The sequence below is a fragment of the Amphiura filiformis genome, chromosome 16 (assembly GCF_039555335.1).
Source record: "Amphiura filiformis chromosome 16, Afil_fr2py, whole genome shotgun sequence".
Classification (NCBI taxonomy): domain Eukaryota; kingdom Metazoa; phylum Echinodermata; class Ophiuroidea; order Amphilepidida; family Amphiuridae; genus Amphiura; species Amphiura filiformis.
Window position 1 is genome coordinate 33,160,021 of NC_092643.1, and position 27,955 is coordinate 33,187,975.

General features: G+C 38.1%; 1 protein-coding gene across 1 annotated transcript in view; it reads left to right on the top strand.

The window, feature by feature from the left end:
- Positions 1–11,682: 11,682 nt before the first annotated feature.
- Positions 11,683–27,955, top strand: part of LOC140135899 (uncharacterized) — a 101,924-nt gene continuing 85,651 nt past the window's right edge. Inside the window, 3 exon segments of the mRNA XM_072157564.1 lie at positions 11,683–11,767; positions 24,804–25,295; positions 26,200–26,355. Coding sequence (XP_072013665.1) covers positions 25,059–25,295; positions 26,200–26,355 — 393 coding nt within the window. The 5' untranslated portion in view covers positions 11,683–11,767; positions 24,804–25,058.

A 27,955-nucleotide genomic window follows, 5' to 3' on the forward strand; every position in this document is an offset into this window, starting at 1 on the left:
CAATGGCCTGCAATGTACCAACAGGTAAGGAGCCATCCATAATTTTCGCCATTTTCACTTACGTACAGAGCGTACGTAACTTCTTACCCCATCCCCCATCTGTAGAAATAAAATGGCGAAGGATTTCCATGAGTACTACTAATAGCAAAATTTATATATTGGGTTAGGGTTTAGGAGGTCTATTGTTGATTCGCCACGCATTTGTGCTTTCAGTGCTTATAAGGCATCAGTAACACTGACTGAGGTCCAGATGGGTTCAAATGAGGTGTTCTTGCTAGGTCAAACAGATCTGCGCTATGCAGCTTTTCTGCTTAATATAAGGCATCGACAACACTGACTGAGGTCCAGATGGGTTCAAATGAGGTGTTCTTGTGAGGTCAAGCAGATCTGCACTAGGCAGCCTTTCTGCTTATAAGGCATCTGCAACACTGACTGAGGTCCAGATGGGTTCAAATGAGGTGTTCTTGCTAGGTCAAACAGATCTGCACTATGCTGCTTTTCTGCTTATAAGGCATCGGCAACACTGACTGAGGTCCAGATGGGTTCAAATGAGGTGTTCTTGTGAGGTCAAGCAGATCTGCACTATGCAGCTTTTCTGCTTACAAGGCATCGGCAACACTGACTGAGGTCCAGATGGGTTCAAATGAGGTGTTCTTGCTAGGTCAAACAGATCTGCACTATGCTGCTTTTCTGCTTATAAGGCATCGGCAACACTGACTGAGGTCCAGATGGGTTCAAATGAGGTGTTCTTGTGAGGTCAAACAGATCTGCACTATGCTGCTTTTCTGCTTACAAGGCATCGGCAACACTGACTGAGGTCCAGATGGGTTCAAATGAGGTGTTCTTGTGAGGTCAAACAGATCTGCACTATGCAGATTTTCTGCTTATTTAAGGCATCAGCAACACTGACTGACGTCCAGATGGGTTCAAATGAGGTGTTCTTGCTAGGTCAAACAGATCTGCACTATGCTGCTTTTCTGCTTACAAGGCATCGGCAACACTGACTGAGGTCCAGATGGGTTCAAATGAGGTGTTCTTGCTAGGTCAAACAGATCTGCACTATGCTGCTTTTCTGCTTATAAGGCATCTGCAACACTGACTGAGGTCCAGATGGGTTTAAATGAGGTGTTCTTGTGAGGTCAAACAGATCTGCACTATGCAGATTTTTTGCTTATTTAAGGCATCAGCAACACTGACTGACGTCCAGTTGGGTTCAAATGAGCTGTTCTTGCTAGGTCAAACAGATCTGCACTGTGCAGCTTTTCTGCTTTTAAGGCATCGACAACACTGACTGAGGTCCAGATGGGTTCAGATGAGGTATTCTTGTGAGGTCAAACAGATCTGCACTATGCAGATTTTCTACCCGAGGTCAGAACTACCAGAGCATAAGCTGGTATATTTAAAGAGGACGGTCTTACCTATACCTGGTCTCCATGTGTACCTAGTGTATGGGTACATGGTATAACCATGCATTCAAACAGGCACGGATAGAGCTGTCAAAGAGTGTACATTTCAAAACATGATAACTGCACCAGTTATAAAAATTCCCACACACATACCACTTTTAAAATGCACTCAAAGTCCTTATTCCATATCTGAAAAATATGATCCCCAATTTGTACTTACTTTATTGATAGAAGTCTAAATATCCACATGACAAATTCAGCTGTACATGTCCATTGTATATGTTCACAACATGACCCAAAATCATAACCTTTCAGACCTTAGACACATGCACAAGGCCTTGATAGCACTGCCATGTGCAGTCAATAGCCCAATTCATGTTGAACAAGAGACTGGTTGAGAGTCCACATGTTCATTCACCTGCACATGTCAGCACATGCTTCAACTGCTGATGTGTCATATTTAGCAATGTCATGATATCAACCTCATAGTCACAGTCTCTGTTCTGTGGGGTATTGGTAGAATAACACATGTCTTTATGAAAGGTCAAAAGTTAGGGATTGTTTTGTCAGACATTTTGAGAGCCAGATTTGATCAACACCATTTGAAGCATGGTGTAGCTTACAAGCAGGACACATAATTTCAGGATATTGACTACAAATTTGGACCAATAAATTTCCAGAGACATAATACAACCAAGGAAGCTTACTTCAAAGATGGTTAGGGCAACAGTGACATGGTAAGTGAAATAGTTAGGGAAGAATACCTTGGTGTACATTTGAAATGTAATTTCTGGTCTTTGTACATGGACTTCATGTCTCCCTATTCCACACATATAGGTCTTACCAGGGTATGCAAATTGCTGGTTTACAATTCATCCTCAGTTGAGCAAGCATTTACTTTGATAGACCAGGGACCGTGTATGAAGGGAAATTGTCTGATATCACCTTTCATGTCAGCGACTCGCAGCAAGTACTCACGTACATTGTGTGGATTTATGTAACCTCATAGCCGTCACTCAACCGCTGCATGCGTTCAAGCCCAGTACTGATCATGCTGATTGACAGCCAATTCTCAATCGGAACTTTTTCTTATGACGATGATTGGCCAATTGGAAAAGACGTACTATGAGGTTGTTGCCAGATGGTTTGTTCAGTGACAAAGGAGCACAAATCAGCTGGGACCCAGACTAGCGAATCTGTTTCTTCTTTCTTTCGTCCAACCCTCTTTTAAAAACTAGTGCCAGACACTTGGGCCAGTCTTGACCAAATTTGGCCACAAGAAGCACTATAACCACATTAGCTCTATAGTTTGTGATTTGTATTTCTTTTGAGTAGCTTTGCGGGCTGCTTATAAATCACTTAATACAACAAGTCCCCCCCCCACCAAAAACAAAGTTTGGTCTTACCCCCTTATGCCCCGCTGAGGTGCTGACCCTGGACCTTGCGGCGGTGGGGGACTATAACCTGCTTAATTTTCCAAATCTTTTCAGAGAACCTACTGGAAATGTGAAAATATGAATAGAATGTTGGAGTAAATTTGTTTTGCTTGTGTATGATAAGCAGATTATGGCCAATAAAACCAACTGACCCCCTCCCCAGGTTTGGCCTTTTTGCTTATATCTGAAGAATGGAATGTTGCAGGTAGGTCAAAATATAAACTTTGTCGTAATCCTGGAGGAATCCTTTTGTGTGTTTTTTAAACCAAATTTGAGCAAGTTTGAAATGTTACCCCTGTGTTGACCTTTTCTTGCCCTTTTATGCAGGTTTGGTAAACCACTTGTTAATTTTTGAAGTCAGAAACCTCTCAAATCTGGTTATAGACACCTGTAGCATTTCAAACATATATGCCCCAAGTGAAAACTAATGTAGGTTTCATCTTTTTTTTCCTTAGTGATAGCATTGAAAGGAGGTAAGACAGCATCGGCAACTGACAAGAGCCAACATGAGTGCAGATATTGTGGCAAGTGCTTCAGCCAGGCTGGTAACAAGAAACGGCATGAAATGACGCATACTGGTGATAAACCACACAAATGCAGACATTGTAACAAGTGCTTCAGCCAGGCTTGTGAAAAGAAACAACATGAAATGACACATACTGGTGATAAACCACACAAATGTAGATATTGTGACAAGTGCTTCAGCCAGGCTGGTGAAAAGAAACGACATGAAATGATACATACTGGTGATAAACCACATAAATGCAGATATTGTGACAAGTGCTTCAGCCAGGCTGGTGAAAAGAAACGACATGAAATGATACATACTGGTGATAAACCACATAAATGCAGATATTGTGACAAGTGCTTCAGCCAGGCTGGTGAAAAGAAACGACATGAAATGACACATACAGGTGGTAAACCACACAAATGCAGATATTGTGACAAGTGCTTCTTCCAGGCTGGTGACAAGAACCAACATGAAATGATACATACTGGTGATAAAGCACAGAAATGCAGATATTGTGACAAGTGCTTTAGCCAGGCTCATAACAAGAAACGACATGAAATGACACATACTGGTGATAAACCACACAAATGCACATATTGTGACAAGTGCTTCATCCAAGCTGGTGAGAAGAAACAACATGAAATCACACATACTGGTGATAAACCACACAAATGCAGATATTGTGACAAGTGCTTTAGGCGGGAAGGTAACAAGAAACAACATGAAATGACACACACAGGTGATAAAGCACACAAATGCAGATATTGTGACAAGTGCTTTAGCTGGGCTCATAACAAGAAACAACATGAAATGACACACACTGGTGATAAACCACATAAATGCAGATATTGTGACAAGTGCTTCATCCAAGCTAGTGGAAAGAAACGACATGAAATGACACACACTGGTGATAAACCACACAAATGCAGATATTGTGACAAGTGCTTCTTCCAGGCTGGTGACAAGAACCAACATGAAATGATACATACTGGTGATAAACCACACAAATGCAGATATTGTGACAAATGCTTTAGCGTGGCTCATAACAAGAAACGACATGAAATGACGCATACTGGTAATAAACCACACAAATGCAGATATTGTGACAAGTGCTTTAGCCAGGCTCATAACAAGAAACTACATGAAATGACACATACTGGTGACAAACCACACAAATGCAGATATTGTGACAAGTGCTTCTTGCAAGTTGGTGACAAGAAGCAACATGAAATGATACATACTGGTGATAAAGCATACAAATGCAGATATTGTGACAAGTGCTTCAGCCAGGCTGGTCACAAGAAACGACATGAAATGATACATACTGGTGATAAACCACACAAATGCAGATATTGTGACAAGTGTTTTAGCCAGGCTGCTGACAAGAAGAAACATGAAATGACACACACTGGTGATAAACCACACAAATGCAGATATTGTGAAAAGTGCTTCAGCCAGGCTGGTCACAAGAAACAACATGAAATGACACATACTGGTGATAAACCACACAAATGCAGATATTGTGACAAGTGCTTCAGCCGGGCTAGTACAATGAAACAACATGAAATGACACACACAGGTGATAAACCACACAAATGCAGATATTGTGACAAGTGCTTCATTCAAGCTGGTGACAAGAAACATGAAATGACACATGCTGGTGATAAATCAAACAAATGCAGATATTGTGACAAGTGTTTCAGCCAGGCTGCTGACAAGAAGAAATATGAAATGACACATGCTTGTGATAAACCACACAGCAAGTGCTTCATTCAAGCTAGTGAAAAGAAGAAACATGAAATGATACATACTGGAGATAAACCACACAAATGAAGATATTGTGACAAGTGCTTTAGCAATGCTGGGGACAAGAAGAAACATGAAATGGCACATGTGTAAGGTGATGAATCAGGTGATGATAACAAACCACACACATATTGTACAATTCTTTAGCTGTATGTTGGAGTAGAAACAACATGAAATGACACATGTGTGAGGTGATGACTCAGGTGATAACAAACCACACACATATTGTACAATTCTTTAGCTGTATGTTGGAGTAGAAACAACATGAAATGGCACATGTGTGAGGTGATGACTCAGGTGATAACAAACACATATTGTACAATTCATTAGCTGTATGTTGGTTTAAATTACATCTCACACATAGATTGGTTGGATATTGAATTTATGTGACAAATATAGACAAATCACATATATTATTTTCTTTCATACATATTTAACTTGTTTATTGTCTGTAAAAGTTCAGTGATATTTCAATGTGATGATCACAATGCCGATACCGTGACATGCTTCAGTTGTGGTGCTTCAGTTATGTTGATAATGAGACACTCGCAGAGATTGCAGCTTGCTTGGGGCATTTGCTAGTATTACTTGCTGTATTATTCATATTATATCACTCATACATAAATTCTATAAAGTTCATTGGTTGATTACCATTTATCATTTTACCATCAGCCTCTCTGTACGTGTGACAGTTTTTACCATCATAGTGCTGCGCCGTAGTACACCTGCGCCAGGCCGTGCGCTGACTCTTAGACTCGCCGCTTTAGTTATGGGGTGGACACCAAAATGTGAAGTATGTCGCGGTAAAATATGGTGTTATAACTGTTATGTTGATGAAAAATGTATTCCCTATCTCAAATAGTATTTTTAACTAATATAATTTATGTATGAGTGATATAAAACAAATATTAACTGTCTTAAATTTGTGTAATGGTCAAAATATAATCACTCAGTGAAAGATGTATTGTTCCATTCCACTCGCCGTTCCGGATCATGGAATGGAACAATCCATCTTTCACCTCATGATTATATTTTGATCACACTCATAGACATTTTATATTTGTATATTATATACAGTAAAGATTAATCTAATGGCGCTATGGGCTCCCTTGACATAACTGGAATTTTAGGCACAACCTAAAAGGGCCCTCCCATAAGAACCCCGCCAGCAAATTATGGTATAGATCATGTACCCTTAATTCTTGTTAGGATTTTCAGAGGAGGGAGCTCTCTATTTGTACATGAAATTACCCCAAGACAAAGGAGCCCAAATGCACCATTAGGCGAACCTTTATGGTATATAGCTTTGTAAAGATTAGAAAATATTGTTTGTACCACATGTACTTTTTTTGGTACAATTTTGTTAGTAGTTTTTTTCATTATTTGTTAACCAACGTCATCAGGCAGTTCCTGATTAAATAATTAGCATTTTCTTTAATACTTTATTGCACTTTGATCAGTTAGCGTGGACTATATTGATATGCATATGACCCATGGGCGCCACCATACCAAGACCACCAAGTCCTCAATGACCAGTATACAGAAAAGGATGCAAACTTTTTAGACAAATATCACCAAAATTGGGGGTTTCTGAATTGTTTTAATATTTTGTAAAAAAAATGTGACATTATTGCTCACAGAAAAATTTAATTATTGACGGAAACACTTTCAATAATATCACAAAGTTGGAAGAAAAGGCATACTTATGCCACACCGGCTTACCGGCTTTACATTCAAATGTACCTGTACATGAAGATTACCTGCTGTGCCTAAGGTGACTTCCTGTTACAAGATGGCAGCTCGCAGATGATTATAAATATAGTCCAAGCTAACTGTTGATACATAATAACACATCTAAGAAAACTATAACATTCAATTTTCGAAATGAAAAAAAGAATCATTTTATGTACATTTGTATCTCAAAAGGTCTGCCAAGATGTTGAGGAATTGACATGAAATGACATGCATGCTGTATGGTGTATCAATGTAGAACTCAAACTGCTCATATATTTTGAATGGTTGTCCAAATGGGATTTCTGCAAAATGTAGCATTGCAAATGATGTTTACAATCCTATAAGAAACTGAAATTGAATATGTCGGACTTGAGACTGATTTTGCTTGATCACACGTCCATATAAGTTTGTTTGTTCTTGTTTCTTCTAATGTTGCACTAGATAGCGTTGTATTTTAGTTTTAGCTACATTTTGTGATCAAAATGAGTAACTATAGTCATGTCATAGTGAAAGGCCTATTCAGTGATTTGCTCCGTGATTAGAAAACTCGTAGAAATTCAGTATTTTGCACAGTCTTTGTTACTAGCACAGATGTGCTTACATCTAGTGGTTTATAAACCAAAAGCCATGTTATAAAGAGAAAATAGGACCAATTTAACATGAAATTTTAATTTTTCTATTCTTGTGGCCTGTCACTTTTATTTGGTGATTTGCTCATTTGGAAACTTATAGAATCATTGCAATTCAGTATTTTGCACCTTCGTTAGTAGCATTTTTAGTGCTAACATCCAGTGGTTTACAAGCCAAAAGTAGTCCGACGAGTAGGACCTGTTTTTTTTCTTAGTTACAAACTATATACTCTAACTGTGATCGCTCAAGAAAGTCGTGATTTGTCTTTCTTGCGCCATGTGAGATAGTGATCATAGTGCGAAATGTGTATAGTCTGGTAACTTAGAAAAAAAGGTCCTACTCGTCGGACTAGCCAAAAGCCATGTTTTGGCAGCCAGAATTCAAACCCCCCCCCCCCCCCCGGATATTTATGCACAATATATTTTTTTAACACTTTTGCATCACTGAATAGGCCTTTAATGAAGACATGATTTAATATTGTAATCAATACATGGTTCTGTTACATAGAGACACATGTTATCCTTTGAAATTTCAAGCATAATCACAGGACTTATGTTTTGGATGTGACTTCAGTCATCAGGCCTTGTTTGCAAAACAAAAAGCGTGCATTTTAAAAAGAATTCACAGTAGTTGTATTGCAATTTGCACACTTAATGTTAATATTATTTTTATACAATGTGACGTTCCATTTGATTCCATTCGAAAACATCACCCCCACTGGAAGATTTTGGAATTCCAACCAAATTCAACTGTTTACATTATTCCAAATCCAACCATTTTCATCCATAAAAAGGCGGGAAAGGTGTGCAAGATTTTGAAATTCCAAACAAAATTGTCAAATTTTAGGCCAAATTGAGCAAAACTCAACTGGATTATATCAAATTGCAAACATTTTCAGCTGGAATTTTACATAAACCTAGTATAAATTTTCAGCTGGAATTTTACATAAACCTAGTTTAAATTTTAAAGCTTTTTCAACTGGAATTGAGGTGGAAGTGAAATCTTCCACAGGAGGTGTGGATATTAAATGAAATTCCAGACAAAATTGTCAAATTTTAGGCCAAATTGAGCAAAACTCAACTGGATTTGATAAAGTGCAAACATTTTCAGCTGGAAATTTACATAAACTTAGTATAAATTTTTAGTTGGATTGATGTGGCAGTGAAATCTTCCTGGGGGGGGGGGGTGTGGATATTAAATGGAATATCCCAATGAGTTAGTACTATCCAGTATAAACATTTTCTGTTTCCTCTTTTCCCAAATGTTATAAGAATTTTAAATTATTAGAATTTAAAGGGGCATTCTGTAATCCACAGCCTCATCCCCACTTTTCTCAAAAAAAGTTGAGATTTTTATACCACTGGAAACCTCTGGCTACATAATGTTTATTGTTTATGTACAAAATTACAACACAGTGGTGTATGGAGCAGTGTAATGCACATAATCATGCATAACTGTTATGCAAAATCAGAGTCAACTGGAATTTTGGAAATAAGCTTTTTTCATTCATATCTGGTGTAGGTCTACTATCTAAAATTGTCATAAAAAAGGGGATGCTAGGATCACGAAATACTTCTTTAACACATGAGCTATATCTGTAATAGCAAAATGTATCTTGTTTTCTAGACATAGACATAGCATTAGTGATTATTATATTATCATGATTTTTGTATGTAGTTTATTACTCCTGTAGTGATTGTAACAGTAATATTAATAGCAAAGTTTATGATGATTTAAACTTTTACAGTAGTTACTTGTCTACCATCATTCATTGCAGTACAAAATGGTTTGATGTAGTATATAAACACGTCACATATATATGGGGCTTATGTTATCATCCAAATTGTTGTTTCCTTGTTTGTTTATTTGTTTGATTGTTTGTCCGGGCGGAAGCAAATTCGTTAATCCACTCTCCAGGTCCAACGCAATAACCGATCAACTTCATTATTATGTCTTCAGAATCTTGCATCCTATACTTTGTACATAACCTGGCTGTCTGATAAATTTGTGTATCGGTACCCTGGATTCGAGTTGCAGGGTTTTTGTGTATCGGTCTGTAACCTCTTCATAGAGTGCACAGTTCATAATACTTTATATGCAGAAGTCACCATGTATGTCTATTTAGGTGTGATTTTTTTGCCATGCCATGACCAAAAATCACTTTTTTGAAAAAAAAACACATTTTTGACCAAAAAATCACATTTTTTACCAAAAATCACTTTTTTGACCAAAAAACACATTTTTGACCAAAAATCACATTTTCACCAACAATCACATTTTTTACCAAAAATCATTTTGACCAAAAATCACATTTTTTACCAAAAATCACATTTTTCACATTTTTTACCAAAAATCACATATAAGATCAGATCTTTGGAACCAGTCTTGGATGTTTTGTTCAATGATGACACTAATGTAGGTGTAAACTACTCAGCAAAAACATGAAAAATATTCCAAAGAAACATTGCCTAACACGCGTTCTAGCTGTTAGCTGGGTGCGATTTCAGGAAAAACAATAAAGACAATAAGGGCATGATCACATCAGGCACTTTTGATGTAGGGACGTGGAGTCGACCCTACATCGAAACCACTTCCCCATGTAGTGTGAACACAAAGTAAGTGGATTCGACCCTACATCAACAATGTGGATCGAAACTACCTGGTTGAGGTAGTTTCGACCCTAGGAGGTGGGTTAAATTTCGTAATGTGAACACGATAATGTGGAGTCGATCTAGATCGACTCCACATATACCGGAAGTGGCTGTGGTCGTACGGGCCGAAATGGTGAACATCAATGGGACAAAACGAACTGTATTCACTGGAAATTGACTTCATAGATGCTAAAAAATATTTCAGTCCACAGCATGCTCAACATAAGCTTACATAAATTACTTGTTTTACGATCAGACAGGCCGTGTTACGGGCAATCCCAATTAAATGGCCTATGGTTCTGTATTCGGCGTTGGTCGATAACCGCCGCAATGTTACCACTAATTGCTTCTCTGGGGTGATGGCATTACGAAATTTGGTATTTATGCTGCGTGGTAACGGCGCTTTACTTCCGGGGCGTTCTAACATCCGGGTATGTGGATTCGCTCCACTTACGTCATAACCCACTTTCGATGTAGATTAGCTTGGTAGTGTGAACGCGAACTCAATGTGGATTCGATGTGGATCGACACCACTTCACTACCTAGGTACGAACCCACATGGTGTAATGTGAACACGCCCTAAGACGAATGCAAAGCTATAAAGAAATGCTAAAATGACGAAGTTGATAAAAATTTAAAACACTAACAGGATAGCAGATAATTATCAGGAACGTGATGGGAATAAAATAAAGAAACAAAAATGCAAAACGTGACTGATGTATTAAAATGATTCAGAACACAAAAATGTTGTTTAGAAGTTCCCTTTTTGGTATTATTCATGAATTAAACACACACTGTTTAAAATTCAAGGACCGTCTTTTAAACAATGCCGTAAGTTTGAACAACATCGTTTTAAACAGCGACATTTTAAACAGTGTTTTTGCTGTGTAGGCCCTAAATTGCTATCTGCAGTAGATAGCAAAACAAATCATGAACTATAAAATTATACCCAAAAAGTTTCTTAACATCTTGCAAAAAATGTTAAATTCGTTTAAAATGCGTGCTTCTCGTGCAAAAATTTGCAAGTGGTAAATTTCTATATAAAAAAAAGAGTTTCAAGGGGTCATCGGGTCGGGCAATTCAACTTATGCAGAAAAACAGAGGCTTTATCACTCGGACAAGCACAATCGGCTTGCTAATTATGCATGGGCCCCCCCCGGTAACGGGTCAAAAGTGAGCCCCTTAGTCGTAAGGCAAGTGCAAATTCACCTACCCCCTCCCGTCGGAACTTAAGTATGTCTACCAGTTCGGTGCACCGTGATTTCCAACTCGGGTCCCAAAAATTGCTAGTCCCGGCCCCCGGCCTGCCAATGGGCCCTGTCGCGAATCGCGATATCTTGTAATTTCGGAATTTTTCCGTTCTTCATAATTTAACACAGTAATAAAGCAAACTGCTCACTAAAAAAAAGATTTTTTCAGGATTTTTTTGAAAAATTAACTGATTTTACCACATGCCATCCTCCCTCCCCTGAGCCAGTTCATTTGATTGCACGCCCTCTCTTGTTCAACTTGTAACCAATGGTGACCAAAAATGGCGACCAAGCTTTCTCGATAAATTTAAAAACTGTAGTTTATTTTTTTCAATTGGATACTGTGAGTATGAATCTCTTTTGTGTTAGTTAAGTAAATGAGAACTTTACGAAGGTCACTGTAAACTTGAAAAGTGATGTGTTTTAGTGTTAAGCTATCCATCTATATTTCAATTCAGTACCGATTTCAATTGGATCAAAATTCGACAACCTTGTCCTCTTGACACAAGTTAATAATAACTAGCGCATTACAACAAGTAAATGGACATCCTTCAATGCAAAACACATTGTCAATAACACGCCGTATTTCATGCATAGCTTGGTATGGGCTAAATGCATGTACCCCGTTTTTGAGAATCTCCTGTTCCCAACAGAAACAAATTTTTGATAAAGTAACTGTTTCTAGCCCTAGAACTCTGGCCATAGTATCCGTTTTTACTTCCACTAGGGCCAGAGGCACTTACATTGAAAAAATTGTTGGAGATGGTTGAAGCATAACAGAACAAATAAATGATGAAAATTGACCTTTTCATTGTGTTCGTGGGTCACCGCAAGAGCTGTAAAATTCCATTTGAAAAAACATATTTTTCATATTTATGCACACTTTCCCTACCTATTTAAATGAACCTCAATATTGACCAACATATTGTACCCATTTGTGTTACCTTCAATTCGACGATCCCTGTTGATTTGCCGTGAAAACGCTTGCATTTACTTGGAGGAATTGTTCAGTTCTTCCGTTATTTACATCATTGGCATCATTTGACCTCTTGACCTGATGCGAAATCTTCCCTATAATTGAAGACCGAATTGAAAAGACTAATGACGTCCTGTCAACCAGACCAAAAATGCCGTACTGCGCAGGTCAGTAACCAATCACGTCGGCGCCTTTGCCCTGACGTCAGGCGCAAACTAGTCTTTTTAATTCGGTCTTCAATTATGACCTCGCCACATCTCGGGGTCGTCATGTCCATTTTACTTGTGGGGTGCCTAAATGACGGAGTAGTGGACTAGGAATAGTAAATTAACATGAAACGTAAAACACCTGTATAAAACGAGAATAACTCACGCATGTCCGACCGGCCGGCCGCCCGTTGGAATAAAAAATACACGCTGGATTGTCTTGGAACTCCAAATGCTTTAGTTACAAACAGAGATTGCGCTAGTAAAAAATGCATTTCAGCCCCTGCCCAAGTTCATTTTCGGACTCCCCCGTAAAGTAGAATAGTCCAAATTATCGTAACCTTTGACATTGCCAAAATCACACAAATGTCGTCTATTTCATACCGTAAAGAAGTATGACCAAGTTTCTGAAGAATATTGGTAAGTTTAAAGGCCAGATATCAGGCTAACGAATATGATCTGCATATATAGAAAGATCCGATCGTTGTCCGAACGTCAAAATTTGATAAATGTCAATGGTACAATTCCAAGCACGTGAAAGTCGTTAGGTCATTTCTCAACACAATACCTGTCAGAGGATAATTTACATAGGCACAAAAGACCGTGTGCATATACCGTTACTCAGCCAAACATGGCAGAGTAGGTCCCGGATGGTCGTACATGTTCCTATCTCCACAACGTTATACCTTTCCAACAAGGAAAGAGATACAAAAGGCAACTGTCTAACTGTTTCCTATGTAAATTCAATATTTCCTCTAACCATCAATACCAAACATGTATTCTTTTGTGAAAAAAATATGCATGTACCCATTGCTTCGAAACCTATAACTTTTACAACTCGCCACCCTCTGTTCGGTCAAGTTCCATTGAAAACACATGCAATGAGAACTGCCCATCGATGAAGCAAGACCTCAGCGGCCAGAGTCGATTTATGTGTCACTCATGTACTCCTAAGTCATAGTAACACGCCCAATAGTTCCTGTCGACCCTAAAGCACATTCGAGCCAAATATCAAGGCATTCGACATATTTTTACCATAGGTACCTGTCCAATATTCATAGGCATCTTTCGATCTCAAACATTCCATCAAATAACATGCTAATGACCCACCGTGCAGAGGCGTGATAGTTACGTTATGAATGGCATGACGTCATTATATACACAATGGGATCTGGGTGAACGCATTTTCAATTGGGGTTTCTTTTATATCGCTTTTCGTGCAATTTTTAATGGTACTATAATATTCACTGATAGTTTAAAGCAATTTGTTCCTGGTTTTTATTCTCTTTTTTCGTGCACCGTGACTTACTTTAGGACTTATGAATTATTATCAGTATTCCAAAATTAGGTTTTAAAATTTGGGAAATATTACGTTGAAATAAAATCTGTGAATATAAACTAAATAAAATATTCATTTACTATAATACACATACAATGTAATGGCGGACTTGATGTTTTATACCGGGGTTTTATAGGCCTAGTTTTTTGTATTTTGGAAATGCTGTTTATTGGTTTTCTTTTCCGTAGGCCTTTACAATTTACGATCAGATATTAAAGAAGAAAAATATTCCATTTATTTGCGTTTTTGCAATAACATGCGGGGCCTGGATCTGGACGAGGGCATCACAATTACGTCACCCCTCCCCAAATAATGATTGTAGTTTCTGCTCATTTGCTTGTGCGTTGCCACAGCAGTCTGATAGATGTGCATGCGCGGTGCGATCCTCTCTATCTCATTTACATACGAAATTGATTACTCGCATGGGGTCACATCAGGTCAATGCGTGATAGCTGAACGAACAACTGTTGTTTATTCATTACTACTGAAACAGCAGTGCACTGTGATTGGCTATATGTAAATTAAGCATTGGGGTATCAGCTAATTATAGTTTGTCCTCTTGCCCATGTTAACTTGTTGTAATGGGGTACCCGCGCTTCGCGCGGGCCCCCGCTAGATGAGTAAACGGGAGCGCTTAGTAAACGGGAGCGGTTAGCATAAACGATGGAAAATGGTAATCATGACAATTGGTATCGATTTAACAGCTCAATTATTAGGGCCTAGGCCTATACTCGGTCAGTGATGTGGTACAATTTGTTGCCTCCATTTTGCAAACGATTTCCTTTAGCATAATCTTTTGCGTAATTTGTGTACCAAACACCCTTTTGACTTATTTTTCTTTGTCTTTCCTTTTTTATTTCAGTTTCTCTCTCTCTCTCTTTCCATTTCTTGCCTTCCCGTGAGTGGCGTGCGCCATTGAAAGGGGGGAAGTTGTTCAGTTCTCCGCATGGAGTTTCTATTATTAGTGTGAAGGGCAAATTTTTTCCCACAAATCCCCGAATGACCAACAAAAGTGCGGGGGGAGGATGTGCCCGCCTCGCCCCCCCCTTTGCGCACACCACTACTTCCCGTTATTTCGTTCCATTTCTCTCCTTTTTATTTTCTTGCTTGTTCCTTTCTTTCTTTTCTCTCTCTCTAGCTCTTTCTTTCTGTCTGTCTGTCTGTCTGTCTTTTTTTGTCTTTCCCATTCTTTCTTTTCGCTTTCTCACCCTTTCTCTTTCTTGCTTTCTTTCATTCTTTCTTTTTTTCTTTCTGTCTTTCTTTCTGTCTGTCTGTCTTTCTTTCTTTCTGTCTTTCTCTTTCTGTCTGTCTTTCTGTCGTTGTCTTTCTTTCTTTCTTTCTGTCTGTCTTTCTTTCTTTCTGTCTGTCTCTTTCTGTCTTTCTTTCTTTATCTTTCTTTGTCTGTCTTTCTTTCTTTCTGTCTTTCTTTCTGTCTGTCTTTCTGTCGTTGTCTTTCTTTCTTTCTTTCTTTCTTTCTGTCTGTCTTTCTTTCTTTCTGTCTGTCTGCCTTTCTGTCTTTCTTTCTTTATCTTTCTTTCTTTCTTTCTGTCTGTCTTTCTTTCTTTGTCTTTCTTTCTTTCTTTCTGTCTGTCTTTCTTTCGTTGTATTTCTTTCTTTCTTTCTGTCTGTCTGTCTGTCTGTCTGTCTTTCTTTCTTTCCTGTATGGCTCAAAATATGCTAAGGTGTCATATTATAGCCATATATTTTGACATCTTTTTTTTAAAATAATAATTATAGAAATGGAATATTTGCTAGTTTAGTGGCAAGTTTAGGTAGTAAAGACATAGCATACACAATTTAAGTAAAATCCTTTCACTCTAAATAATAAAAAATAAAAATAGCTGTAAAAATGCCTATTTTACACTTTTATTTGTAACATGCCAAGAGACGCCTTTTTTCAACAGCTTTTAATTTTTTTTATGGATCCTTATAGAAATTCATGTGACCTGTTTCCCAAAATGGTGCAGTAAACCAATCAAAAAAACAGAAAGAGGCATTATGAATTATAAGTTAACAGATCAAAAAAAGGATTTAAAAGTTTGCCTTGCGTATGTTACTATTGTCTGTCAAACTTTTGATTGATTTTGAAGTCCCTCAGTTTTTATAAACAAAGACTTGAAGCATAAACTAAAGGGTAAATCTATTGTAAATAACTTCATTTCTCCATATTATAATCAATTTGTAAGTGGCTGCCATCTTTTTTGAATATATAACAATTTTAAAATTTTTCTTGAAATGTCTGTCAAATAGTAACATACGCAAGACAGTGCTGTAATTCCTGCTAAACTAGGGTGATACAGCTAATTATGCTACATGACATAGCATTTAGCTCCACCTAGCTTTGTGGCACTATCACTTTGTGAGGAGAAGCTTTTTGATGACACAATCCATTGTTAAGTGTTGTCTGTCAAACATTTTATGCATAAGTAACATACATAAGATTTGTATGTGTCTGTCAAAAGTAACATACGCAATACGTTTAAAAAATTAAAAATCACTTGATGTTCACATTATGATGATAGTTTAGAGTTTATAAAAGTGTTTTAAAACATGTGATTTATAAACTGCATGTGATCTTTATTCAATTTCCCATCTTGAACTACTGTTTTTGCCAAATTATTATTCTGTATGTTACATTTGACAGACATCTTGCGTATGTTATGGCTTGACAGACACACATATTTTATTTATAACAATTTATCCTCCTTATTGTAATATTTGGACACATCTTTTTCCACAATCAGTTGCTGTAGGTCCTACACCTAAATAACCACAAAATACCTTATGTAATACTTTATAAATTTTTATTTGATTGCAGAAAATCGTCAAAATTGTGTCTGTCAAATATAACGTACGCAAGGGCTAGAAAATTAAATTTGTGAAGTAAATGGTCTGTAACTTATCTTTCTTTTAGTGTATTATGAACGATATATGTGCATACTATAATTTAAACCTGGTTGGAGACCAAAAGAAAAGAGCTGGAAAAATAATTGTGTGTTACACTTTTATGACACCTTAGCTTATTTTGAGCCGTATACATATGTACATGTGGGTTTCTGATTAACCTCATATTTGGCCATACTAAAAAGTGCCCATTTTTGCGGTCTTTGTGCGAATTTGTTCCACTTTTGCACGCATGTATGTGGCCGCTTTTCTTTCGTTCGTTCGTTCGTTCTTTTAAATTTGTTTCTGTTTCATCATGTAGGCCTATACTATAATGGCAACATTGGGTTTCACGAAGGTTGAGTTACATAGGCGTATAACTTCAGGTGGTGGGGTGGGGAAATGGTAATTATGGCAAGTGGTATATCGCTTTTACCAGCCCAATAACGCGTGTTTGCCTATTAGAATTTGACCAAAACACAAATCCATTTTGCGTATTTTTGGTAGGCCATACCTTTTTTAAGTTCTTTCTTTCCAATTGTCACTTCCCTTTCTTTCTTTCTTTTCGCTCGTTCGTTCTTTGTTTTCTTTGATCTCTTTTCGACACATCCTTCCGTCCTCACTTTCTTTCATTCCTACCCTTTCCCACCATTTATTTATTTATTTTCGCCAGGGCTCCTTGTCATTAAACCTTTCTTTTCTTTCATTTCTTTCTTTCTTATTTTCCTTCGTTCTCAGTCCTTCTATCTCAATTTACTTTTGCTCACATCATTTTTTTTTACTTCTTTCTCATTTTCCCTCTCTGTGTCTTTTTCCTTCTATCTATATCTCTTACGTTAGGTTTTTCTTTCCCTTTCTCCTACTCTGTCTTTCTTCCACTCTAGGCCTACTCAAGTTATAGTCAAACGCCATCAAAACTCAACATTTATTTTCAAATTACAAATTTACATAGGCCTACCTTTAAATCAGTTGCGTGTAGCGTGATATGGACAGGCATGTGCCTCCGATCGGTCTGAAAATTTAGAAAATTCCACAGGAAAATTGCCGCAAATTCGCACGAAGACCGCAAAACTGCGCCATCAAGCACCCCCCCCCCCCATGGTCGGTGACCCCCCTCAATATGATGACATAACTGCTTCAAATCTTCTAACGGTAATAGCATTTACTCTGTCGCATTTTTCGTACCGTCACTGCCATTTTTGTGTCTTGAGGTTGACGCGTCCTCGCCGCTGGGTTGCTATGCGTGTGTGCGTATTAATGTGCGTAGGCCTATAGCATGGCAACGAAATGACGGGCCACCATTGGTTGATCCACCAAATAAATCCAAATAATTATTTGTATTTATTAATTTATCTATTTATCTATGCAATTACCATTCATCTGGAAATGTTAGAACTTATTTATTTATCTATTTATTAATTTATTTGTCATCTATAATCTCTGACATGATACCGATGAATCGATCAGTTCCTCTTCAAAGTATCGATTATCGGCAAGTTCCTCTTTAATAGTATAGATAACAGGGCTGTCTCACGCAATGCATCTGCATCTGCATCTGTAGATTACTGTGCAAACTCCTGTTCGGGTATCTCGCACAGAGTGTAGACGCGGAGCAAAGCAGCTAAAAGAGGGCCCCCTTTGTGATGTCCAGTAGGTTGCTGTTGTTGGTCTTGGTCTTGAAGTCGTTTAAGGATGGTGATTCTCTGATGTCAGCGGGTAATATATTCCATTGGGTTACAGTTCTTGGTAAGAAGGCGTATTTGTAACAGTCTTTGTTGGGTTTAGGTCGAACAAAAGAAATGGAAGAGGTCTGTCTGGTACGATGTCTTGGTCGGGTCCTGTCGAATTTACTGATGTCGATGGAGACGAGCTGGTGATGTGCTTTGTATAGAAGAGTCAGTCGAGCGCTTAGCCTCCTTTCTTCCAGGCGCTTCCATTCAAGCTCACGAACCATGGATGAGACACTGCTATCACGGCTGAAATCTCTTTTGACAAATCTGGCAGCACGGTTTTGTACGGCTTCCACAGCATCGATGTAAATCTGGTGATGTGGATCCCAGATGGTAGCACAATATTCTAGCTGGGGTCTGACAAGCGTTTTGTATGCCGTGGCTTTAACATTTTGGTTACAGTGGTAAAAGTTGCGTCGTAGAAGACCAAGAGTTCTGTTAGCTTTGGAGATGGTGTTGACAATATGATTATTCCAACTGAGCTTGTTGTTGATGGTGATACCCAAATATGTATGATTTTCCAGAGTCTGAAGTTGAGACCCATCCATTTTGTAGTTGGTGACAACAATATTCTTTTTGTGGGTGATGTGCATTGCAAAACATTTTTTGGTGTTAAATTTCATCAACCATTGGTTCTGCCAGTCACAGAGGGAGTCAACATCCTTTTGCAAGATGATTGGGTCTTCAGCAGAGTTAATTCTTCTATACATAATACAGTCATCCGCCAGAAGTCTCACTGTAGATCTAATTGTTTCTGGCAGGTCATTGATATACAGGAGAAACATCGCTGGACCAAGGACGGTACCCTGAGGTACACCTGATGAAACATGCACCTTCTCCGAGCTGACACCGTCAATTATGACTTGTTGAGTTCTTTTTGTTAAGAAACATCCTATCCATGAAACCAAAGATTCGGAAAGACCACTGTGGCGAAGCTTGGCCAGTAACCGTTGGTGTGGCACCTTGTCAAAGGCCTTACTGAAGTCTAATATTATACAATCGACTTGGCCTTTCTGGTCTAATGCTTCAGCGAGGTCCTCTGTTGTTGCAGCAAGCTGCGTCTCACACGATCTTCCTTTACGAAACCCATGCTGGTTGTCTCGTAGCACCCCGTTGGTTTCCCAATGGTCCATAACAGTGTGACAGATTATATGTTCAAGAAGTTTGCATACCACCGACATAAGCGAGACAGGACGGTAATTAGATGGTATTGATCTATCACCGCACTTAAAAATTGGGACTACATTTGCATGCCGCCAATCCATCGGCAAAGTGCCGGTGTCCAAAGATTTTTGAAAAATGGGTCTAAGAATTGGCGCGATACTTGAGGCGCATAACTTGAGAATACGAGGTGATATTCCGTCTGGTCCGGGGGCCTTCTGCGGTTGCAGATTGTTGAGCAATTTCTCGACGCCCTCTGTTGTAACATTAATTTTTGGCAATTCCCTAATGTTACTCTCTCCAAGGTCTGGAAAGGTGGAATTGTCCTCACACGTAAAGACAGATTGAAATGGTCTGTTAAGTGTCTCTGCTTTGTCCTTCGATGTAGCGGCAATGCCATGTGTACTGTGAAGGGTTCCTACTCCAAAAGCCTCCTGCTTCTTTGATTTTACAAAGTTCCAAAAAGGTTTTGTATTATTTGTGGAAAGACTGTCGCCGATGACTCCGAAACATACTGATGATACGCCGTCGAATACTTCTATCTATTGACCGCGAAGTTTTTGAATTCATCCCACAAAGCAGGGTTGCCAGATCTTTTGGCCCTATTATACATCCTCTGTTTGCGGCGAATAGCCCGTCTAATTGTTCCATCCACCCACGGGAGGTTATAATTAGAAGACGACATCTTGCTAGGAATAAACTCATCCATGGCTGCAAATAAAGCAACCTTAAAGTCATTCCAAAGATCTTCAACAGAAGACTGACTTATTTTCTCGTCCGTAAGGGTATTGCAAAAACCAGTGAGGGCCTTATTTAGACCATCAATGTTTCACGGGTCTAGAGCGGAACGGCTTTATAAGAGTATCAACAGCAACAATGTCATGATCGCTAATTCCAGCAAAGACCTTAGTGTTCTGAACAAGGGATGGCATACTGGTGAAACACAGATCAAGAATGCTTTTTTCTCGAGTTGGTTCTGTCACTATTTGGTGATAGTTTTTGTTGATGGCAATTTCAATCATTTTCTTACTTGGTCTAGGATATCTTCCACCGGGCTTGAATGTGTTGTTAGCCCAGTTAACATCGGGGAGATTAAAATCACCCATTAACCATACGTGCGCATTTTCGAGGATTTTATCAAGCGAACTTTGAAGATTGTCCATATAATCAGAGTCGGTGTCTTGGGACCTATAAAAGGCTCCAACATAAATTGGTTTTGAACTTTTGATGTGCAAACTACACCAGATTATTTCACAGTTACTATCAAGATTTGGCTCAGCTTTAGCTACCAGAGAGGTGTGGACAGCAACAAAAACACCTCCTCTTGCTTTACCATTATCACGATCTTTACGAAAGACCTGGTATTGGGGTGGGAAAATTTCCCCGGATTTAATGTTTTCATTGAGCCACGACTCGGATCCAATAATAACGTCTGGTTTTTCAGAGTCCAATGTAGCCAAAAATGGGGAAAGCTTAGCACGAACGCTCTGACAATTGATGTTGAGAAATTTAAGCGGGTGCTTTGGTAGATTGGACTTTCTCTGTTTAGGTCTATTGGACTTTTCAGTAGTATTCACATTAATCATTTCACTGTCCGAATCAGATGATACTGACGTGCTTTCAAAGCTGTTGGTATCTATATCAGAACTTTCATTTGACACACTTTCAAAATATGATGAGGAGACTGATGGTGTATCGCAGCTGACACAAAACCACTCAAGCGATGCACACTCAATATGTTGATTGTATACAGTAGTACTCATATTGATACATTCCCTATGATACCAATGGCAACAATGTTCACATTCAATGCCTTCATCTTCCCAATCAACTAAAATGTTACACTCTGTACAGATGCTTTTATCAAGTTCACTATCAGGCCCTGGGTTTAATTGAATGTCCCCGGAGAGCATCAAAATGAGCATAGTTTGTTCTATCAGGCCAGCTGGTTTGTTCCTGTTTTCCATAATATACCCATGTTTTCTGTACAAACTAACCCCCGTTGGCTTGGCATATAAAGAAGCATGGAACAGACTCACCGAGCTGCAATCTCTAAATTGTGAAGAAGAATTGATAATCACACTCCCATCCCACTGGTAGCCAATAGTTGAGTCACCATTCCGTTGAGAAATTAGTTTGGCTTTAGCAGAAATAGCCAAGGTAATAGCGAGTAATGTGTAGCGGAATTCCATTGAAGAAAATTCAGGTGGGTGTGGTCCTATGTAGACAATGCATGTACTATCCAATGGCGCGAAATTAAAATACACGGCGACACAGGTGCGAAAATTACAGTCACTAATATCCACTCATAACATCAAAATTGGCGATTAAAAGTGCCGAAACACGGGTCCTTGATGACCTTAAACACTTAAACGATGAAAATACAGGGTGTCCCAAAAAAAAGAGGCCCCACATTGCGCCTCTTTTTCTCCTATTTCTGAAAAGTTGATCAAATATATTTTGGTATGTAAAGAAACCTTCAATCGTTAGCTTTAATAAACCAAAACAATTATTTCAATCGGCTCATAACTTTTGAAGATATGTTCTTTTAAAGAAATGTATCCGTTTTTCACTCTGTCCACGGAGGAGGTTTGGCTACTTCAAAGATTGAAAAGTGCATATACCATGCATGAATATAAAACATTCCTCGATGATAACTTTATAAAATAACAACTTTATTTAAGGGAATTTGCTTTACCGGTGGGCTTATGGGTTATGGATTTTGTTAAGTGTCATTAATTTGGGCGAAATTGATGTGGGATGGGACTTCTTTTGCTATACTTGCAATTACTTATGTTTTTCTCGTTTCTTGCTTTCCCTTTTATTGACAACATACGTCATTTCTCTTTTTGGAAGAAAAGGTAGCCCTGAAAAGGGTTGTTTAGTTTGTCTTTGGTTCTTTTGAAGTGAGCTTACTGTGCTGCTCTGCCCTCTACCTGGTTGCCTCCGTGACGAATACAGGTTTCAGCCCTAGTTCTCATTGCATTAATTGCGTTGCGTACCATCCTTAAGGCCTTGTGCGCCGGATACTTGCGAATGCAGCAGTAATACGGGGTTGAGAAGATGTTTGAAGCTAGCTGGTGATCCTCGCTTAGGCCCCCCAAAAAAAGTTGTTTGTTTGTCCTCCACCGCCCGCTCCTCAGATGAAGGCCTGACCAATATTTTTTTTTTCTATTTTTTTTTTATAAAAATAAGTAAAATTCAATTTATTTTCCAGATTTGGAGTATCTCTGGACCTCTTTCATGGTTGAAAATAAACAAAGTCCACCAAATCATTAAAAGACTATGACATGAACACAAATTATAACTTTAACTGCATATTTTTTTAAGTCACCATGAATGATTGTAGCAATTAGCTCTAGCAAGGTCCAGAAATACGACAAATCCGAAAAAAAAAAAAAAATCCGCCCGCCCGCACGTCTTCTTTCAAAGCTGTGGAGGACAAACAAACAATTAATTTTTTTGGCCTTATAGTGAATGCTTTCCCAAGACTAATGCTATTATCTATCCATGTCATTAACCATGTGTTTCGTTTAAATCTTTGATGTAGCCAAACCTCATCCGTGGACAGAGTGAAAAACGGGTACATTTCTTAAAGAGGGCATATCTTCAAAAATTGTGAGTCGATTGAAAGAATTGTTTTGTTTTATTAAAGCTAACGATTTAGGGGTTCTTTACATACCAACATATATTTGATCAACGTTTCAGAAATAGGCGAAAAAGAGGGCGCAATGTGGGGCCTCTTTTTTTTGGGACACCCTGTAACAGCAAATTTAGTTAAAAATCCAAACGTAAAGGGTTAAAAAGCTAAAAGATTTCCGAAGAAATCGGGAGCTGCTTGCAACCACGTCTACACCGCTCGGCTGCTCGTGTATTTATGGCCGTGAGTCTCACGCATTGGGTCACTTTCTGACGGTCTCCCGCCAAGGTAGTATAACCTCACGCCTAGGTAGTCAATCTCACGCAAAAAGCTTGAAAATGAGTAAAGTCACGCATCTTCAAAATAATTTGTCATGTTTGTGCATGTTGTGGGTGCAACAACAGAAAAGACTCGATCTCCGAATGTAGATGAACATTTGTGAAGTCTGTGGAACAACAAGCTACACATAGCTCGAGAAGTCTAGCCACGCATGCACGAATATGCTCACTGCTTCACATTTGAGGCTACATGTAGAGACCATTGCATTCCAAATCTAGTCAGATTCGCTGAACTTGATTGAAGCATGACACACTGTGTAAAAGCAATGCCAATGGATGTTCAGAAGTTACACAGCCGATCACATACAACCAGGCACAAGCAATAACCTTATATCCCGTCTAAAAAAAGACTAGTAAAAGTGGGTTTTCTTATTTCTCATGTTCTAGATTGGTTGCGCATTAATGAGATGCTAATTTCTATTGTGTTAATTTCTGTTGTGACGAACACGCATCTATTCAATCCTCTCTCACTTACATGGGGCCTAACAAAAAAATAAATTCCTTTTGGGTAACCCGCCCGTTTCTGAAAAAAGGTGCAGACAGAAAAAATAAATGCCTTTTTAGAAAAAATAAAATATTTCATACACAGATCTAACCAGAAATAGCATTAAACATTTTGTCTTTTTTGTATTAAAATCAACACAATTTGAACAATGCAAACTTTTTTTAAATCAATAGAGTCCACCGAAAAAAGAACTGGCATCATGATATTATCGCAAGACGATCACGGCGATTCACGGGTGGGCCTACATTCCCGAGAAAAATTCAAGCTTATTTTCACTCAAATTATTGGCCTTTTCCCAATGTTCTTTCAACAAAATGAAGTGCCAAACTCTAATCTTTACCTAATATTTCACCAACTTTTCTTGTTATTTATCTTCAGTGGTCATATTGGTAGTATTTTGCCTTGTTCAAAGCTTGTTTACAGATGTAAATTGTTCGATCCTGCCAACAAAAAACTCATCCCCACGTTTATAAAAACATGCATGACATGATTTATATTACACTTATAGATTCAATATTCTCTGAACACAGTGTTTTATTTCATACTTTTGTGTATACATCACAGACTTTCTCTTCTTACTGATTTGCCATTTTCATTTCAGATTTTATTTTAAATGTAATCACAACTGACTAGATCACTGGTACGTCAACATCAAGCTACTCATGCAGAAGACCGTACGTCCGACAGTTTCATCAAAGTAAACATTTTACCACAATCTTTTATAGGCCTACTAAGTGATCAGCACCAAATACTACTACAGTTTGTACAGGATTCTTAGAAAAGATCACAAATTGGGTTCAAATTGACTTGCAAATATGTAGATGACTAGTTTCCCAGATACAACCAACCCAGCAAGATGAGTGAGATAGTAGCGCAGATCTTCAAGGAGCGTGATCGCCGACCAGGCCAGTTGGATACGGAAACCACTGCACAGTTTCTGTGGCGGCTTATTCGAGAGTCAATTCATTTTACCACCAAGCAGCTGGTGAAAGCAGATATCAGGGATGTGTACATTGGACATGGAGTGCATCATGTCAGGAAGATCAGATCCTTGGAACCAGTCTTGGATGTTTTGTTCAATGATGACACTAATGTAGGTGTAAACTAGCTACTTAGCAAACACAAAATGTTTTACAGAAAATGTGTAATATGTCAGGTTAAAGGAAGTGCCCGGCAATAACAACATTACCGGTATGTCTTATGTTTGAAAAATAATTATTAAGCACGAATCACATGGTTTTATTTAAAACCAACTTTAAAAACATCTCTCACACGCGATATTCAAAATTCCCTGCGCGAAATTTTCTAGAGCAGTGGACGTCATGGTTATTTGTGCTCAAATGTCGTCAGGCTTCATTGAATTATCAGGATGTCATTGCTCTAGACAATTTCAGCGCAGGAATTTTGAATATCGCGTAGTGAGAGATGGCTGATTTTATTCCTTTTTATGGTTAATATGACTTTTTAAAATAAAACCATGTGATTTGTGCTTGGTAATCATTATTGCCGGACACTTCCTTTAAATACAGGGAATAAATCGTTAAGGCTATTAGGTTTGCTTGTGTACCCAGTTGAAGTATCAAGCGGGAAATCTGAGGTTTTTTTGTTATTCCGGTAACTTGTTACTGGAATTTTGACCTGGTATACCAGGATAGGCCAAGGATGGGTATGAACTCAGGTACCGGGAATAGGTGAGAGCCTTATAAAACGTCTTAGTAACATTCTGAAAACATTTCTGAAAACTTGATGCTTCGTCCTGGTAGCCATGATGGCTTTCACATACTTAAATGCACATGTATATCAAATTCAACCCCAGCCCCTGGGTACCCCCATTTTTGACATCACAGATGAATTTACCAATAGTCTTTGCCATTCTAAAATTGTATACTTTTATATTCTTTAGACCAACAAAAGCACCCTTAAGTCTAAGTGTATAATAATGTGAGTTGAAATAAAGAGAGATAATAATGGAAGCTGACGTTTCACATTGTTTGCAGGAATACGTAACAGTGGACTCTCAAGGCTTCAATGTGTTTCATCTTGATGGTAGACTCAGGGAACAGTTAGATCCAGAGGAGCCAGTGGAGAGACTCATCTATGCCAAGGGAGCCAAGAGATATGTGGGATGGAATTCAGGGGATACATATATCAAGGTGGGTGAAAGACCCGCTATGTCCTTATAGCTCAAAAACCCAATTACATTTTCTATATGGTCATTTTCACGGTAAAGGGTGTAACTTTGGATTTTTAACATTTTGATCCGTACTGTTCTCATAAAGCCACAGAATTCCATGATTTTTGGCCACATAAGTCATCTAGTTAGCAGCTACCTTGGGTAGCATAATCATCTTCGGGAGTTACTGCGTTCAGTTTTAGCAGGCTTAAATGTACCTAATATTGCCATTTTGAAAAACTATAAAAAACAGTAACATTTTTGTAAAACCCTGTGTTTTCTTCAGTTAGTTCATGGATAATTTTTCTTATCCTGAAAGTACGGTCATATGTTCAGTAAACACTGCCACATTAGATTTAATTGTGAACACTCCTGTATTTTTGAGAACCGGACTTCGAGATTTGTCGTTTCGGAGGCTTCATTTTCCGTTAACAATTGTTAACAAACTTTGTGGGTATAGCTTTGGTTCATAATTCTTGGTTATTTCTTCACTTCTTCTTGATTCATAACAGTTGATATCTTAACTTGAAATGGGTAACAAAAATTAGTTGATTTTCAAGCTTTTAAATTTTTTATAAAATCTTGACTTCAAAGAGCCGATTTTCCGTTAACTTTTTTGAAGCCTCCGAAACAAACTGTTCAGCAAGCTTGGGCAAATATAAATAAAAGAGCTCATCCAATCTATTTATCAAAATGTAGCAAAGTAGATCCTCAAGTCACTTGTTTTTAAATCATGGAGATATATATCACCGTTTGAAAATGGGACCCAATACAAACTTCCCGTTAACAATTGAAGCCTCCGAAACAAACGAAGCCTCCAAAACAACAATAAGGTTAATTATCATCTATGCATATCTAAATCGGTGTGTTCCATATTGATATCTGCATTGTAATTGTTACATGATATGTGCAGAATGTCATAAATTTAAAAAAAAATTGATATTATGGTTAATGTTTGAAAAATATACTGATATCCAAGAAAGCCCGTTTCGGAGGCTTCACATGCAAATAACACCATACTTAACAAATGGGTGAAAAAAATACCATGTTATAAATCTACAATATCTGCCACATAGAATCTTTGATTCAATACACACAAGAAAATAACAGCTTAGATGATCCCAACAGTGTTGTTTTCAAAAAAACTACTTCTGCAATGTTTAACCATTGTTAACATGAAGCCTCCGAAACAAAAAAAATGACTTGCTGTGATAATTTAATTTTTGTGACAACTGAAATTAAATACTTAGAAGCAAAGCATGAAAATTGGTAATTGTGATATTTTTTACCTATTTTTTCATGTCAACTTGTAGTAGTTAGCCAAATATTTTACTTTTATTTTCACCTGTGTTGTTAACTGAAGCCTCCGAAACACAATTCGCTTGAATTGCCAATTCTAAAAATAACTCCAATTTCTGTGAAACTTGGCTGGGAGGTTCCTTTCATCAAGTAGTATTTGTACATGAAGTTAGACATTCAAATTATTTTAGGAACCCAATTAAAACTTGAAAAATATGTTTAAGGTTGGGAAATTTCCATTGCAAATGACCCTTGATGTTAAAAAATTTCAAAGTTGCAAC